The following is a 17,679-nucleotide window of genomic DNA, read 5'->3' on the forward strand; positions in this document are numbered from 1 at the left end:
GTCAGATGTCTTGGGCTGGCAGGCACTGTGCAGGCAATGAGTTCTTTCCCTGTAAGTTGGGTACAAAAAGACCAGCATGGGAGCAGCCTCCTTTGGGACAGCGGCTTAGAGAGAATGCAGTTAGCCAGGAGCCGGCAGAAATTCCTCCAAGCAGAGGGTGGCTTGTGGGAGGAGTTCAGTTTGCTAAGTACTGTCATTTGCTGAGAGAAGGTGTGTGCTCCAGAGCGAGTTTTAACCTGGAGGATTGTTAACGCATTAACTCTTTCAGTCAGCTGGAGAGGGAGAGCGGCGGTGGCTGGGTGAGTTCAAACTCAACCTGGACACATCTGTTCCGGAAGGTCAGGGAGGAGTAGAATCGCTTTTCCATGGGGGATCACTTTGAGAAGGGCCAGCACGCTTTGCTCAACGAAGGAGAAGAAAATGAGATGGTAAGATTCCAGCCACATTCCGCCTCTTTCCATTTCCACTGCCCAGCCTCCAACACTCAGTCACTCACACACACACACACACACACACACACACACACACACACACACACACTCACACGCTGACACGCTTATATACACTCATACACACAAACACATCACTTCTCTGCGATTTGATTTTGGCACTGTGTGAGAAAAGACAATGTACAAGAAACCTTCCTTTCCCATGAATGTAACCTCTGACACCAGAAATCTGGTAGGCTTAAACATATTGTATTCATTTTATCAAGAATATTTTGAAGTAGAATTGAAAGGGAGAGAAGTACAATGCCACCTTATGATTTGTTTCGTGTCCCATCAGTATAGCCGGTTCTGGTCAAAACCTACTAATTTTAGCAAATCCCTGATGTTGGGAGCAGCATATTTCCTGATAGGAAGAACTGGCACATCTTCAGTGAGGTAAGACGGCAATGGGGTCCTGACCTCCTCTGCCCACATATCTGTGTTCACAAAGATGTCTGGGCAGAAAACACATAAAAATAGTAACAATTATCAGCCTACGTTCGTTTCTCTTTACTTCTAGAATTTTACTTGTTGTTCCCTTCATACAGTTTGGTTACAGAAAATTTTCTGGAGTTCACAGTCTCTTTTATTTTAGGTATGTTCCCATCTGAGAAACTGCAGGAAAATGAAAGATGATTCTTATGCTCGTGCTGAAATTAAAGCTGTATTTCTCAATTACAATCTAATCAGGAGAGAGTTAGAAATGTGCACTTCTGTTAATAAGGCTGTTCTGCTAATTGTGTAAGCGTAGTCTTTTATGCCAGTAATGGTATAATTAAAATGTTAAAATGTGAAATTCTCATTCTACAGTAGTATTTTTATTTTCCTGGAGTAAATGTATCAGTAACAAACTCAAAAGATATTTACTTAAAATTGTTTTCTTGGTTAATTGCTTTAGCTCTGACTGTTAAATTCTTTGTTCCTAAACTGGTCTTTCAAGTCTAATCTGCTTACCTGTTCCTATAGCAACAACATTTTTTGGAACTTCAAAAGTAGATCCCTTCTACTATCAAAGCTGAAACATTTATAAGGGAATCAAAGTCTCCCAAGTTTATGTGGCTTTCTTAACTGTCTCCTTACTTCTTTTGGGTTTGACTACCAAATAACAATTGCCTTTAGGCCCTACACAAATGTCACCAGAAATGGCCTTCTGATCCATGTTTTTGATCTATCCCTTTTTCTGATCCATCCCTTTCCCTCCAAAGTGTTTTCTCTATGTTAAGAAACTTGAGAAAATTCTCTATACTAAGTTGAAAATCTGATCCTCATTTTTAATATTATTCACAAGAAGGCAAAGTCTGCTTCCCTCTAAGGGTTTTTTATTCTCCCTCAAATCCTCAGCTGGAAATACAGCTACTCTTTTCCTGTACACTCATTTCTTCTCTTCCACACTTGTCATTCCAGAGTCATGAAGAATCATCTGCTTGCTGGCGGGACGTCTCTAGTTCCCGGGAAACTAGTTTCCCTTTTGTAGCCTACATATTCTACTGAAGCAATGTTGTCAGCAGGTCACCTTCACGGTGGCATCACTCAGTCAACACATTCGGGTGTCAGCTTAGTTTTGCATGCAACTGAAAGCCCGGCTAGGAGAGGGCCTTTGACGTGGAAAGCACACTGTGTTTTCTGGAGAGGAGTCATCTAGCCGCCAGTCTCGGCGGAGGTGCAGCAATTAGTATGCACTCTTGAGCTCTCTAGCCTGTTCAGCCTGGAGAAACCTGGCCACCTGCCTATTACTGTGTCTGACACTGTCCATTTTAAACACACCACCCTACTCCTTTCACCCAGAACAGCAAGCATCAAAAATTAGCAAGATATCTTAAATGTATACCACACATTTTAAGAGTGATTTTTAGTTTACAAAATAGTTTTTTGCCCACTGACTAAGTTAGTTTTCACTACGCCCTGTAATGCCTTCTTCAGCTTTTGCAGAGGCTATAGCACTCCTTTTCTTTTTTAAGTTGTACTGCAAGGCATGTGGGGTCTTAGTTCTCTGCTGCTGCTGCTGCTGCTAAGTCGCTTCGGTCGTGTCTGACTCTGTGCGACTCCACAGGCGGCAGCCCACCAGGCTCCTGCATCCCTGGGATTCTCCAGGCAAGAACACTGGAGTGCTCTGACCAGGGATCAAACCTGCGCTCCCTACAGTGGAAGCGCAGAGTATTGGCTGGACCAATACTGAAACCAGGAAAGTCCTGGATCTGGCACTCTTAATGGGAGAATACATTTCCTCCTTTAACTGAGCGAAGTTTAGGAGCATCTGATCTGCTTAGATTCCCCAGGATTTGTTATTAGATATGGCTTGTATTTCCTGAGTCGGTCTGTCTCCTTTGGCCTCAATGGTAGTTCCTTTTGGCAAATCAACATTGTCTAGAAATGTGTCACACCAAGTGCTTATAGTTTCTGGCTTTCTAATTACTGCAAGTTTCAAGGGAAAGTAACATTCTAGGGTTTAGCCTTCATGTCAAATAAAGAACGGAATACGTCCAGGCCTAATGATGCCTGGGACTATCTTCCACTCTAGAACTAATAAACTAAAAACTAAAGAGACACTCTGCTACTGCTGCTAAGTCGCTTTAGTCATGTCTGACTCTGTGCGACCCCATAGACGGCAGCCCACCAGGCTCCCCCATCCCTGGGATTCTCCAGGCAAGAACACTGGAGTGGGTTGCCATTTCCTTCCCCAATGCAGGAAAGTGAAAAGTGAAAGTGAAGTCGCTCAGTCGTGTCTGACCCTCAGTGACCCCATGGGCTGCAGCCTTCCAGGCTACTCCGTCCATAGGATTTTCCAGGCAAGAGTACTGGAGTGGGTTGCCATTGCCCTCTCTGAAGAGACACTCTAGGTGACCTAAAATTAATATCCTCAGGTGTAAATTGAGACAGGAGCCCATGGAAGAAAGCACTTGTTAGGAGGATAAGGCAGAACAGGGGGAAAAGTGAACTTCAGAGAAGATTTCCCCAAATGACTGCCTCTGAGAGGCCTCAAAAAGGAGACTGTCTCCCAGACATCACCCGAGTGGGACCAGAGATCAGGCTTTCACTAGCCTTGGGCTAGCCACTTGCCTGCTCTAGCCTCAGTTTTTGTGCCTGTAAAATGGGTATAGTCCTTTTCTTGCTTGTCTCACAGGGTTCTTATGTAGAAGTGTTTGAAGAAATATAAAATTCTGGAAAATCGTAAGCTGGTATCTATCCAAAGATAAAAGTCAGGGCTTCAGCAGTTAACCAGTTGAATGAATATTGCCACCTCCCTCCCCACCGAATGAGGTCATCTCTTCTCATTAAATAATGACAAGTGAAGAATATACACTTTTATTCACAAGTTATAGAAAAAATTTATAAATGGAGAGATGCTGAGTTTCTTTATTAATAATCAGCTTTGTAGTGCTTACTTTGGAAAACACCCACCAGTCTTAAGACTCAGTTTCCTTATTTGTAAAAGGAGAGTATCAGATGGCCTGGGATCTCAAATTCAGATGTTACATATTTATATTTGGAAAGGTCTTAGGAACACTGAGTGCTCATTTCCTTACACCATAACTGTATAAAGATATGATTTAATTGATTCAAACTTTACTCCCTATTATATTTAGTTACACTCTAGTGAAATCAGACTCCTTCATGGGGAAGTGCTTTGTTCCAGTGAGATGTTTTTCAATAAATATTTTTGTTTGTTTATTTAGTTACTTGGCTGTGCTAGGTCTTAGTTGCGGCATATGAGATCTTCCATCTTCACTGCAGCATGCGGACTCTTTAGTTCTGACATGTGGGACCTAGTTCCCTGACCAGGAATCAAACCTGGGCCCCTTGGATTGGGAACTCAGAGTCTTAGCCACTGGATCACCAAGGAAGTCTGAAACTTGTTTTAAAAATTGTGTTCCCTGATTTTTTTCCTTCCTGGATTTTAGCAATTAAAAAAGAAAAAGAGCCTTGAAAATTTTTTCTGATTATAAAGGTAGCATACGTTTATTGTAAAATATGTTGCAATGACATATAAAAGGTGTAAAGAATGAAGTAAATATGATTCATGAACTTTCCAACCAGACATGATCAATATTATATTGGTGACTCTCCTTTCAGACTTATAAAAAATGCACGTACAAAACTTATCACTTGCTAGCATTTCACTACATTTTAATGTTATCTATGTTCTTACAATTATTTTTATCTGTTGTACCTATATCATGGAAATACTACATAATGATATGCTACTGTGCATCTCTTCTCAACTCTGCATTCAGTGATGCCACATTAGTAGCTTGAAATTAATAATGTTGGGAGTATTTATGCCATAGAAATTGGAAGGTGCTGCAGAGAACTTCTGTCTGCTCCACCTGAAGGCTGGTTGTTAACTTTATACCCATACACTACAGCACATAGTATTTCTTCAAGACTTTTCTCCCTCCTCCATACATGCCTGAATAAAATAAGAATACTGAGATTCCCCTGGTGGTCCAGTAGCTAAGACTCCACACTTCTCAGGCAGGGGCAGGGGTTTAATCCCTGGTCAGGGAACTAGATCCCACATGCCACAGTGAATATTGAAGATCCTGCATGACACAACTAAGATCCGGCCCAGCCAAATAAATAAATATTTTTTTAAAAATAAAATAAATAAGAATATTGTATTTGGATATGGTCACAATCTACTCTTAAAAGAATATATACACATTATCATAAATACATTCTTTTAAACAAAAAATGGAGTCATTCCACTTATACTCTTTTTTAAAGCTGGCTTTTTCATTACACTTAAAATGTGTTAGGGACATATTTTCCTTTTGATATTTACAGCTTCATATAATCATTTTAATGTTTAAATTATGTTTGGATGGACTACATTAAACCAAGTACATCTCTCATGTTGCACGCTTAGGTCATTTCTAAATATTTTTTGGCTGTGACAGACAATTTTGTGCATGTATTTTTATATATTCATCAGAGCATTTCCTCAGGGAAAAGTCCTAGAAAAAGGTACTGCTGCTTTAAAGGGGATGTGTATTATAAATTTTGATTGATACATGATTTTAATACGAAACTGCCTTCCCTAAAATTGTGGTTGTACGAGTTTATACTCTGATTAGGAGTCTTCAGAGAAGGCAATGGCACCCCACTCCAGTACTCTTGCCTGGAAAATCCTATGGACAGCGGAGCCTAGTAGGCTGCAATCCATGGGGTCGCAAAGAGTCAGACATGACGGAGTGACTTCACTTTCACGCTATGGAGAAGGAAATGGCAACCCACTCCAGTGTTCTTGCTTGGAGAATCCCAGGGACATGGGAGCCTGGTGGGCTGCTGTCTGTGGGGTCGCACAGAGTTCAACATGACTGAAGCGACTTAGCAGCAGCAGCAGTCTTTTTTGAGAATGCTTCCTTTCTCTACCATACTTGCCACTGTTGAGCACTATCAGTCTTAGCCTTTGTCTCATCTGGAATGAGAAAGTGATACTTTGTGGCCGTGTTATATTTTCATTTCCTTTATTTGAAAGTTATCACACATCTATATGTTTGTCAGCATTTATTTTTACTAGATTATCTTATTATTATCACTGATGTTATATCAACCAGTAGACTGGGTAACTAAAAATTTTCCAGTAGACTGGTAGACTGGGTAACCCAGTAGACTGGGTAACTTTTCCCATTGAATATGGAAAAGCAAGAGCAACTCTTTCTGAACTTCCAGGTCATTGGGAGCAGCAAGAAGCTAGTGCCATAGGCACATAATATGGCAGCAGAGCGGTGTGTGGTCTTTGCCGCATTGGAAGTCCTGTCGTGCCTTCAGCTTGAGTCAGGGGCATCTGTCCTCAGCAACTATTGGGCTCACTTTGATAGTTGATGTTGGCCCTTTCTTCCCTAACGCCAGGGAGCAAAAGCACCTCCCCCACCTCAATAGCCACTTATTTATTATGCTTGTTGAGCACCTCCGAGTTGGTTGCCAATGTTAACTAGCAAACCCACCGATCTCATAGTGGAGGAATTGTGTTCAGACTGAGACATTTTGTCAGCTGAAATGTTCAGGAAGCCGGGCCACTGGCCAAGTCTAGTGTCTTTATTCTTGATTCATTGCTGTAGAGCTCCCATGAAGTCAACTCATCTTTGATTGAAACTCTTGAAGAGTAAGATTTAATGGCTTCTTGAAAATAGGGGACCTGTTTGGTTCACCTTTCTATGGCCTCCTTCTCCCCTTTCCCCAGTCCCGAGAATATAGCACAGTGCTTGGTGCAAACATTCAGGGCATAGCTGATGGCACAACATCAAGCTCCCTTAACCTGCAATTTTGTATTCTGAGAAGAACAGGGGGGCAGGGGGGCTCAAAGGGTGAGACGGTTTGAAGAAAGAGAAACCTAAGAAATGTATGTTGTTTATTGGGGACTGTCAGTCATCTTGTGAATTTATCAATCGACTACTCTCTCCATCAATCATAAACAAAGCTTATTCTTTGGAGTTAATTAGCCATACTACACTATTTTCCTATGAGATATCTTATTCTACTCTTTTATTCATTCATGTATTCAACAAATATTTACCAAACCCTTCCTCTGTGCCAAGCATCCTCTGCGCTAACCAAAGAGGATTTCAAGTGAATAGCAAACAGTTTTTGTTTTCAAGGAGTTCAAAGATGAATGGGCAGGACCAAGTATGTAATTCATGGGGCCCAGTGCAAAATAAAAATGAGCTACCTCTGGTTCAACAATTATTATGAACTTTAGGATGACTCTAGCAGAGCATCCTTCCAAGAGCAGGGCCTTTTGTGACTGCACAAGCCACATGCTCATGAAGTTGATCCTACAATTAGGTCAAGTAGGGGTGAAATGTAATGAAATTATGCTGAAATAGGTATTGTTGTGAGACGTATGCATACAGAGCTGTGGGAGCAGAAAGAGGAACAACTCAGTCAAAGAGCAATCCAAAGGGAAAAGAGGGCACTCATTTTCTCTGGGAGGGTAGATTAAGGCCAGATTGTGCAGGACTCTGTGAGACATCCTAATGAGTGTACATTTCATCTTTTCCACAGATTCCCAAACACTGGTCCATGAAAAAAACATACCAGAATCAAACTGGAGAGTGCATTTAAAAAATAGATCCAAAAAAAAAAAAAAAAAAGATCCATAGGTCCCCATTCCAGATCTACTAAATTAGAATCTTTGATGATCGAGCTGGACTTCTTGTGATATCAGCCTGATGAGCACAATGGGGAAGCCACTGGAAAATTTGAAACAGGGAATTCATATGGTAGGATTTTCCTTTCCAAAGGATGTAACATCAGGGGTAAGGAAGTTTGGTTGGAGGAGGAAAGTCAAGGAAGGAGTGTCTGAAACAGTCCAGGTAAGAGATTCAGGGTGGAACTACAGCTTGTTAAAGAGGATGCTGAGTGGAGAATGGATTTAAGAGATATTTAGAAATTAGAATAAAAAAGACTTCATGAACCATAGATGGAATAAGAGAGAGGGGTGAACAGGATGAGTAGTTACTAAGGAAGACTTTAAAGTTCCTACTTTTCCAATGGGAGAAAGATGCTGCTATCCCTTAATCCCACAGGGAAAAATAGGAACAGGTTGGGAGTGAGGATGGAAATAACTGTAGCAAATAGTTACGTGGTGTTTGATCTGGACTGGGAACTTTACAAGGTAATGACTTCTTTACCCCTTTCAACACCCTAGGAGGAATGAATATCTCTCTTCTACAAATGAAGAAATAGGCACAGAGAAATTAAATGACATGTCTAGGTTCATCTGGCTCAGGAAATAGAAGGCTATAGCCTGGGTTCCTGCTTTAAACATGTAGCTTACTGCCTCTGGTTTTGTTTAATTTTGGACACACTACTTTAGTTGTTAATGGTTGCAAAACAGCAGGGCATAATTTAAAGAAACACCACATTTGGAATCTGGAGATCAGCACCATGGTATTTGTTCTGTCATTATTAAAGTAGATAATGGTCACCTCTCTTTGATGTCGCTTCATTTGCACGATGGAGATAATAATACTTTACTGATTTGAGCCAGGGACCAATGCAGATGGTTTCTTGGGGTCCTTTCCAACACACATAAAAATATGGTTTAAAAAGTTTTAAAGCAAGTGGATAAAATCTCTGCGAAACGTCCTAAGAAATTTAAGTGATATTCTTGAGTTTTTAAAAGTACTGTGAATTGTTTTTAGTCATGAAAAGAAGGACATATCTGGAGACGTCACAGTAAGTGGGAACTGGAAATTTATGGCCATTGCTTTATGAAATACTCATGAATAAAGGAATCAAGAGTAAAACTATCAGTAGATAATTAACCAGGGCTGAATCTACAGCTTCCTTAGGCCCACAGAAGACACAGAGCATAGGGACTTGGGCTTCAGAAGAGTTGGAGATCTGGTGTTATGTCCAGAGGAAAGTCACCCCTAGACGCCAGTTTCAACACTTTGTGGCTGTTTCAAAGCCTTATGAAGACTAGACAGAGTGAGACCACCTATCGCAATGGGCTACAGGCACTTCTAGATGTCCATCATGTAAACCTTGGTGAACTGCCTGAAAATCATGGCTGGGTAGAGTTGGAAGGCATCTCAGAACATCGCCTCCTCAAATCTGTCCTCAGCTTGAGGCTATTCTTATGGACAATGAGCACAGTTATGCCCTAGATATCCCTTCAGATAAAGAGCAGAAGGAGGCCCAAATGTTCTGCGTGCTTTCCAGAGAAATGTTATGTCCCTCAGGCCAGGACACTTTCTGATTTTTAGTGGTTGTGCGCACAGTGCTCTGGCTGAGACTATAATCACCTTAGTATTTCCATAATTTACTAGCTTCTTGGGGGGAACCATGGCTGCAGGATTTTGAATTTCTGGATTTTTTAAACTTTGAGTCTCAAGATCAGGCTTGATCACCAAGCATGAAAAGGATCTCTTAGCTTAGATGCCACATTACCCTGTACAGGTCTTTCCCTTAGTCACTTCTAAGAGACAATTTTTTAGTTTCTATTTTCTCTGATCACCTTAACATGGTCTTCTTGCTCTTCCCAGAATATTTTATATACTTTCTTTGCCAGGAAGGTGTCTTCCCCCTAATATCTGGTCTTCAGAGTTCTGCCCATCCATCAGAACTCATCCCACATCTGACTTCCTTCTTTAAGCCATCTGGGAGTCCCTGGGTCACAGTTGGTCCCTTCCTTGTCTGGAATGTGTTTGAATTCTTACTATAGCAATTTCACTGGGTTTTGTAATAGAGTGTTTTATTGCATTTTGTAGTAATGTGTTTATCTTTCTCCTCCAACAGATTGTGAGTTAGTATGGGCAGGTACTGCGTCTTATTTCATGTCTATATCTTACACAGAACACCAACGTTACTTAATATGTTTCTGATAAGATGAACTGAAGACTGCAAATATAACAAGTTTTTTTCCTTCTTTCCTAACTGAATTAGGTTGTTACACCGAATTTTACAAAAGCAAGTACTGAGAATATATAATTTGTCCAAATCTGGAAGCTAAGAAGCAGTAGAAACAGATCTTGAAACTTGGCAGGTTGATTCCCAAACTCCTACTCTAACTCCAATAGTTTCCCGGCTGCTGTTACGGTTACCACCTCTGTTACTCCTCTCACTAACCATAACTATCACTCCTACCACCAGCACCGCTACAACTAGTAAATAAGCCCAAGGCAGTGAGTATTAGTTTAGTATTAGGGTTCATTTTGAACTTGTGAGAAACAAAGCCTCCAGGTCTCTTTTATAAAGTCATAGCTTTCTGATCTTTTGGGCCTAGAAGTGAACAGAGGCACAGGCTATGGAATCAGGTCACCCAGATTCCCCTGTAGTTTTCAGCCATCCATGCCTGCCAGCATCACAGACGTGGTGCTGCTCCACCAGTGTGGCTACTTGGCTTGGTGCTAGGCTTCTAGTAGGGGCACAGAGGGTGAGCCTAGCCAGTCTTTTTGTATTTCGGCTTCAGGGAATGATGCTTTGTCAATATTCTTGTTTGTCCTTTCCATGGCAGCCACTTCTGTCTGTCGCTGGCCTTGGGTGATGTTTTCTTGCCCCTCCCTTCATAGTTGCTTGAGTGTGATTTGTAGACCCATGCCTGGTAAGTGGTAGAGGATCCACCCAGCATCAATGCATTTTTGCTTATGTCAGAGAGGATTTCCTACTTTCAAGTAAGTGACCTTTGTCCATTTGGTCCTGCTTGTTTTAGTCTCAGACTTTGCATGGCGTTTTCTAACAACTCCAATACTAAGTCAATGGAAAAAATACAATTATTTCTCAATAATATATAGAATTGTTCTCTTTTCTCAATAAAATAGAAGAGCAAAAAGACTCATATTTTCTCATGGGCTCTGATCGGATTGTCTCCTCTTTTCAAACTTATTAGTGTGGGCTGGAGAATATCATGGTTTTAATCACATTCCCAGTCCAAGAGTCAGGGTCAGAGGCAATTCTACATGAAGCACATCAGCAAAGGGTGGTAGGAGGAGGTTTGACAGAAGAAAATTGGAGAACTGGATGCTATAACCTGGAGTAAAATAAATGGGAATTGGAAGGTCTAGACAAAAAAGTACAAATGGACAAATAGGATTTCCCTTCTAGTCAATAAATAGTAGTGTAGCTGAACTGAACAAATAAAGTTTAAAGTGGTTGGATCCCCTGTGATTTTTGCCTGAGCAAATGTAAAATATAGAGCTTTTCTGAAGGTATTTTACATATCTAAGAAGAGGAGGAAAAGGACTTTTAAAATATATGTTTGTTTTTCCAATTTTATTTTTATTTTTAAAAGGTATTTAAATTGAAGTATAATTGATATGCAATATCGTATTAGTCTCAGGTGTACAGCAAAGTAATTATGTTCTCTCTCTCTGTATATCTATCTTTTCCCCAATTCTTTTCTTTATAGGCTGTTATATTGAATATAGTTTCCTATACTATACAGTAAATCCTTTTTATTTAACTATTTTATATATAGCCATGTGTATCTGTCAATCCTGTACTCCTAGTTTATCCTCCCTTTCACATTTGGAAAAGATAAGTTTGTTCTCTATGTCAGTGATTCTGTTTCTATTTTGTAAATAAGTTCCTTTGTATCTTTTTTTTTAGGTTCCATGTATAAGTGATACCGTATAATATTTGTCTTTGAATTACTTCAATTAGTATGACAACCCTTAGCTCCATCCTTATTGCTATTTTTCTGATTTTAAAAGTTTGTTTAATCATATTTACTTATTTACAAAGCAGAAACAGATTCACAGACTTAGAGAATGAATTTATGGTTACCAGGGGGAGAGGTGGGGAGGAAGGATAGAGTGGAAGTTTGGGACTGACATGCACACACTAGTATACTTAAGATAAATAACCAACAAGGACCTGCTGCATAGACCAGGGAACTCTGCTCAGTATTCTCTAATAACCTAAATGGAAAAAAAATTGAAAAAGAAAAGGTATATATATATATGCATAACTGAATCACTTTGCTGTACATCTGAATCTAACAACATTGTTAATTAACTATGCCCCAGTATAAAATGAAAATTAAAAATAAAATAATTTTTGTTATCAAAAAGTTCATTTAATTGTATTCAATAATTAAAATGTGCACAGTATAAAAATAAAAGAAGAATCACAGTGATGCCATCACCCAAGGCAAATACCACTAGTATTTTATTTTATACATTTATATTTCAGACTTTTTTTGTTTGTGCTTCACGTTTTTTCAGTTAAATTTGAAATCATACTGCATAATTATGTTGTTTCTCTTCACTTAATATTATTACATGTATTTCTTCCATGTTATTAAAAACAGTTAAGCATTATTTTAATGGCTATATAATATTATTTAATAATTACCTTATTTTTATATACATACGTTACTTATTCTTATACACATAGGTTAATTTCTATTGCTACTACTAATAATATTGTAGTGAATATCTCTGCAGATAAATCTTCTCTGTGTTTTGTATGTTAGAGGAATATTTTTAAAGACAAGTCTTTCCTAGTTTCTAAAATCATATTTTTTGGGGAGTCTGTACATTTGTAAGGCCAGATTGGCTAACCCCTCTCAGTAGTAGAGATTTAGACTCAAGTGGAGCTGCAGGAAGGGATATGATTTTGATGCTCAGAAATGCCATTTTTGCCATTCTCCACTCAGGAAACTATAAAGAGGAAGTGTGTAATAGAAAGTTGTGATGCTTCTATTTATCCAAAGGCTTTTCTGGCAAAAGACATCATGTGCATATGAAGGGTCAGTTCTGACCACAAGGAGTCCCATGTTGCAAGGGTGAACAGGGCTGGAGCAACAGGCTAGGGAAACTTCATATTTTATTTCAGAAAATTTTTCTTGTAGCTTCCCCCTGCTCTTTCTACCCTAGGAGGAATAAATAAAAGCTAGAACCCTTAATATCTTGGTAACAGATTCGAATCCCTTTGCCACAGCTATAGTATCTGTTCTTTAATAAATGCCTGATTATAGGGCTTTCAAACCATTGGGAGAAAAAACCAATTATCTTCCTTCTGAAATTTTACAAAGATCAGAGAGCAGGAAAAAAATTATTGGAGTTAACATCATTGAAATAATTGTCTACAAAGGACCCATATATAAATTAATTGGCAAATTGAAATAAAAGAATATGCAAATAAAATATGTTTTAATTATCCCAAGGAAAATATACTTTTCTATTTAATTTCTCATAGCTAATTAATCAACTCTTCACTGCTGTATGTTCAATGGTTAGATAAATGCCTGGCACATAATAACTAAACAATATGTATTTTTGAAAAACATAAATGAATGAATGAAGCTTGTTACAGTTAAATTCCAAGACAATATAAAATAGCATACAAATTAAAAGATAAAAAATGTTGAGAATTGAGAGAAATAGATGCCTGGTTTACTACACTTCACTGTACTTGTTCCACAGCATCTCAGGCCAAAATCTTCTTCAAAGTTTAACTGACCTTCTCCTGCCCCTTACTTCATTCATCCAACCTTTCTTGAAGTGCCCTCAGAGAGAAGGAAACTTATAATAAGACAAATCATTTCCTTATAAGACAGAGCTGACTATTTAAAGAAACAAACCAAAAAACTCTTCCTTGTGTTGAACTGAAATATGTTTCTATTAATCTGAATGTATTAGTGCTGTGTGGTATTAGTCTTACTTCTTTTGCTTTTGGTGACTTCCTGGAAAAAAAACAGTTTCCAGTTCTACAAGTCAGGTATTCAAAAATTGTTCTTGTGTTTCCCCTGCCCTACCCTTCCAGGTATCTCTTCTCCAGTGTATACAGTTTCTTCAATCATTCCTCATGTCCTTTGAAATCTACCTCAGAACATCTTGGAATGATAATTAGAAGAAGCTACCTTCTCTTACGTAATTCTTTCTTTGAAATCAACAGAGATTCTTGGGTAAAGGTGCGTCTACCAGGGGGAACACAGAAGAGCTGCTTACTGGGTCACTAAGGCTGTTGATAGTAAGGAGTTCAGAGCAGCCTGTTCAGATCCAGACAGGTCTTAGAGCAGGCTTATTCTGTTACCAAGTTCCATTCCTCTGCTTGCCACTTGAAAAATCAATACTCAAGAGACAAGTCTTGGTTTGAAAGGAAAGTTTGCTTTACTCAGGAAGTTGGCAGTTAGGGTGGAAGGTGGTTTTTGTGTCCCCAAGTCAACTGAAGATTCTGCTTGTCCTGAGTAAAGGGAAAAGAGGGGAAAATCTCAGTTAATCATTAAGGGGGTCAGATTCTTTGTCATGTTTCCATTCCGTGGAGACTTCCCCTGAGCTTCCTTTTGATGCTATCTTGCCTACAGATCAGCTAAGAGGGATGGAATATATAACCAACTGAAAGCCAAGTTCCAGAGAATAGCAAGGAGAGATAATAAGGTCTTCTTAAATGAACAATGCAAAGAAATAGAGAAAAACAACACAATGGAAAAGGCTAGAGATCTCTTCAAGAAGACTGGAGATATCAAGGGAACATTTCATACAAGGATGGGCACAATAAAGGAGAGAAACAGTAGGGACATATTAGAAACAGAAGATATTAAGAAGAGGTGGAAAGAATACACAGAAGAACCCTATAAAAAAGGTCTTAATGACCCAGATAACCATGATGGTGTGATTGCTCACCAAGAGCCAGACATCCTGGAGTGGGAAGTCAAGTGGGTTTAGGAAGCATTACTAGGAACGAAGCTAGTGGAGGGGATGGAATTTCAGCTGAGCTATTTCAAATCCTAAAAGATGATGTTGTGAAAGTGCCATACTCAATACACCAGCAAATTTGAAAAACTCAGCAGTGGCCACAGGACTGGAAAAGGTCAGTTTTCATTTCAATCACAGAGAAAGGCAATGCAAAAGAATGTTCAAACTACAGTTCAATTGCACTCATCTCACACACTAGCAAAATAATGCTCAAAATTCTCCAAGCTAGGCTTCAACTGTACATGAACCAAGAACTTCCAGACATACAAGCTGTGTTTCAAAGAGGCAGAGGAACCAGAGATCAAATTACCAATGTTCACTGGATCATAGAGAAAGCAAAAGAATCCCAGAAAAATATCTACTTCTGCTTCATTGACCACACTACAGCCTTTGACTGAGTGGATCACAATGAACTGTGGAAAATTCTTAGAAATGGGAGTACCACACCACCTTACTTGCTTCCTGAAAAACCTGTATGTAGGACAAGAGGCAACAGTTAGAATCAGACATGTAATAACTGACTGGTTCCAAACTGGTAAAGGAGTAAGACAAGGCTGTATATTGTCACCCTGCTTATTTAACTTATATGCAGAGTATATCATGTGACATGCTGGGCTGGATGGATCACAAGCTGGAGTCAAGATTGCCAGGAGAAATATCAACAACCTCATATATGCAGATGACACCATTCTGACAGCAGAAAGCAAAGAGGAACTAAAGAACCTCTCCATGGGAGTGAAAGAGGAGAGTGAAAAAGCTTGCTTAAATCTCAGCATTCAAAAAACTAAGATCATGGCATCTGATCCCATCTCTTCATGGCAAATAGGTGGGGAAAAAGTGGAAGCAGTGACAGATTTTATATTCTTGGCATCTAAAATCACTATGGACAGTGACTGCAGCCATATAATTAAAAGACACTTCCTCCTTGGAATGAAAACTACCACAAACCTAGACATATATTAAAAAGTAGAGATGTCGCTTTGCTGACAAAGGTCCACATAATCAAAGCTATGCTTTTTCCAGTAGTCACATACAGATGTGAGAGTTGGACCATAAAGAAGTCTGAAAGTGTCAGTCACTCAGCCATGTCTAACTCTTTGCAGCTTCATGGACTGTAACCTCTGTCCATGAAATTCTCTAGTCAAGAATATTGGAGTGGGTAGCCATTCCCTTCTCCAGGGGATCTTCCTGACCCAGGGACTGAAACCAGTTTTCCTACATTGCAGGCAGATTCTTTACAGTCTGAACTACCAGGGAAGCTGAAGAATTGATGCTTTTGAATTGTGCTGGAGAAGACTTTTGAGAGTCTTTTGGACTGCAAGGAGATCAAACAAATCAATTCTAAAGGAAATCAACCCTGAATATTCATTGGAAGTGTTGCAGGAAGAGGGACCCCTTCCAGGGCCCGAAACTGGGCTCTTGTCTAACACTCGGCAGTGAATTGTCCGAGGAGACACACGTGCTGGCCAGGGTGGGCGGTTTCAATCAGTGTGCTTCCCCGAACAGAAGCACTGATGCTAAAGGTGAAGCTCTAGTACTTTGGCCACTTGATGGGAAGAGCTGACTCATTTGAAAAGACTCTGATGCCGGAAAAGATTGAACGTAAAAGGAGAAGGGGTTGGCAGAGGACCTGATGGTTAGATAGCACCACTGGCTCAATGGACATGAATATGAGCAAATCCTGGGAAATAGTGGAGGACAGCTGAGCCTGGTTTGCTGCAGTCCATGGGGTGGCAAAGACCTGGACACGACTTAGCAACTGAACAACAGCAATGCTGTGGTTAAAGTCGCTCTGTTTTCTTTTATTTTAAACTTTTTATATTGTATTAGGTATAGCTTATTAACAAACAATGCTGTGATAGTTTTAGGTGAACAGCAAAGGAACTCAGCCATACATTTTCATATATCCATTCTCCCCCAATCTCCCATCCCATTCAGTCTGCCACATAACACTGAGCAGAGTTCCACATACTATAAAATAGGTCCTTGTTGGTTATCCATTTTAAATATAACAGTGTGTACGTGTTCATCCCAAGCTCCCTAATTATCCTTTGCTCTATCCTTCCCCAACCTCATACCTGGCAACTATAAGCTCTTTCTTGAAATCTGTGAGTCTCTGTTTTGTAAGTTCATTTGTATTATTTCTTTTTAGATTCCACATGTAAATGATGTCATATGATATTTCTCCTTCTCTGTTTGAAGAATCAGTCATTCTTTAACTGCTGAAGTTGTCATTCTTACCCCTTTTAATCCAGGAAAGAAATCAATAAGTTAGACAAAGCATTGTGTATATTCTGTAGAGCATAAAACATGTGTTAGGTTAAATGTTACCTAGTGATCTCATTTTTATAATTAAAGTCTGAGGGAAATAGAGATGGACAAACAGAAAAGGGGTAAAAAAAGAAAAGTACTTACAATTCTTGCCTAATAACTGTAACAGTAGCATTTATTGACTATTTGCTAGTAACTATGTCCTTTCATAAGCAGTTTTTCAAGTGATACTTCATTTTGAATTTATAAAAACCCTATTAGGTAGGTACTGTCTCTACAGGTGCAACCATTAAATGTTTCTGATGGTCTCCTGTGGCGGCGGTCTCCACACTATGGACTGTGGGTAAAATCTGGCTCTCTGATTGTTTTAGAAATAGTCTTTTGTTGGAAAACAGATCCCTGCTTTTGTTTATAGATTGCCTCTAGCTACTTTTGCCCTACTCAGCAGAACAGAGTAGTTGTGAAGGAGTTCTTATAGCCCACAAAGCTGGAAATATTTTCTATCTGGTACTTTATAGAAAAGCTCTTTTCCCTTCTTTTCTTTTCTGGTCTCATTCTTTATTATTATTATTTTTTAAAGAACAACTTTTCCTTCACTGCTATAGTAAAATGTTACTTGTTAAGATTGCCCATATTTTCTTTATCTACCAATACTGGTTTCCACCAATACTGGTTTAGTAGAGTTCCAAAAGGCCTGGGGTTGGGTGGTGTTTAAGGGTTTGGACAGGCTGCCTGTGTGAGCAGTAGATATTTACAAACTGTTGTAGTTGAAA

General features: G+C 39.4%; 1 protein-coding gene across 2 annotated transcripts in view; it reads left to right on the top strand.

Annotated features, from left to right (window-relative positions):
- The first annotated feature begins 221 nt into the window (after positions 1-221).
- The window catches only part of ATP13A4 (ATPase 13A4), a 125,884-nt gene continuing 108,426 nt past the window's right edge, over positions 222-17,679 (top strand). For both annotated transcript variants that reach the window (XM_042233082.1, XM_042233088.1), the window contains exon 1: positions 222-428. In XM_042233082.1, the coding sequence (XP_042089016.1) occupies positions 366-428 (63 nt within the window). In that variant the 5' untranslated portion in view covers positions 222-365. The remainder of the gene's footprint in view (positions 429-17,679) is intronic.

Source organism: Ovis aries, chromosome 1 (genome assembly GCF_016772045.2).
Source record: "Ovis aries strain OAR_USU_Benz2616 breed Rambouillet chromosome 1, ARS-UI_Ramb_v3.0, whole genome shotgun sequence".
Taxonomy (NCBI): Eukaryota; Metazoa; Chordata; class Mammalia; order Artiodactyla; family Bovidae; genus Ovis; species Ovis aries.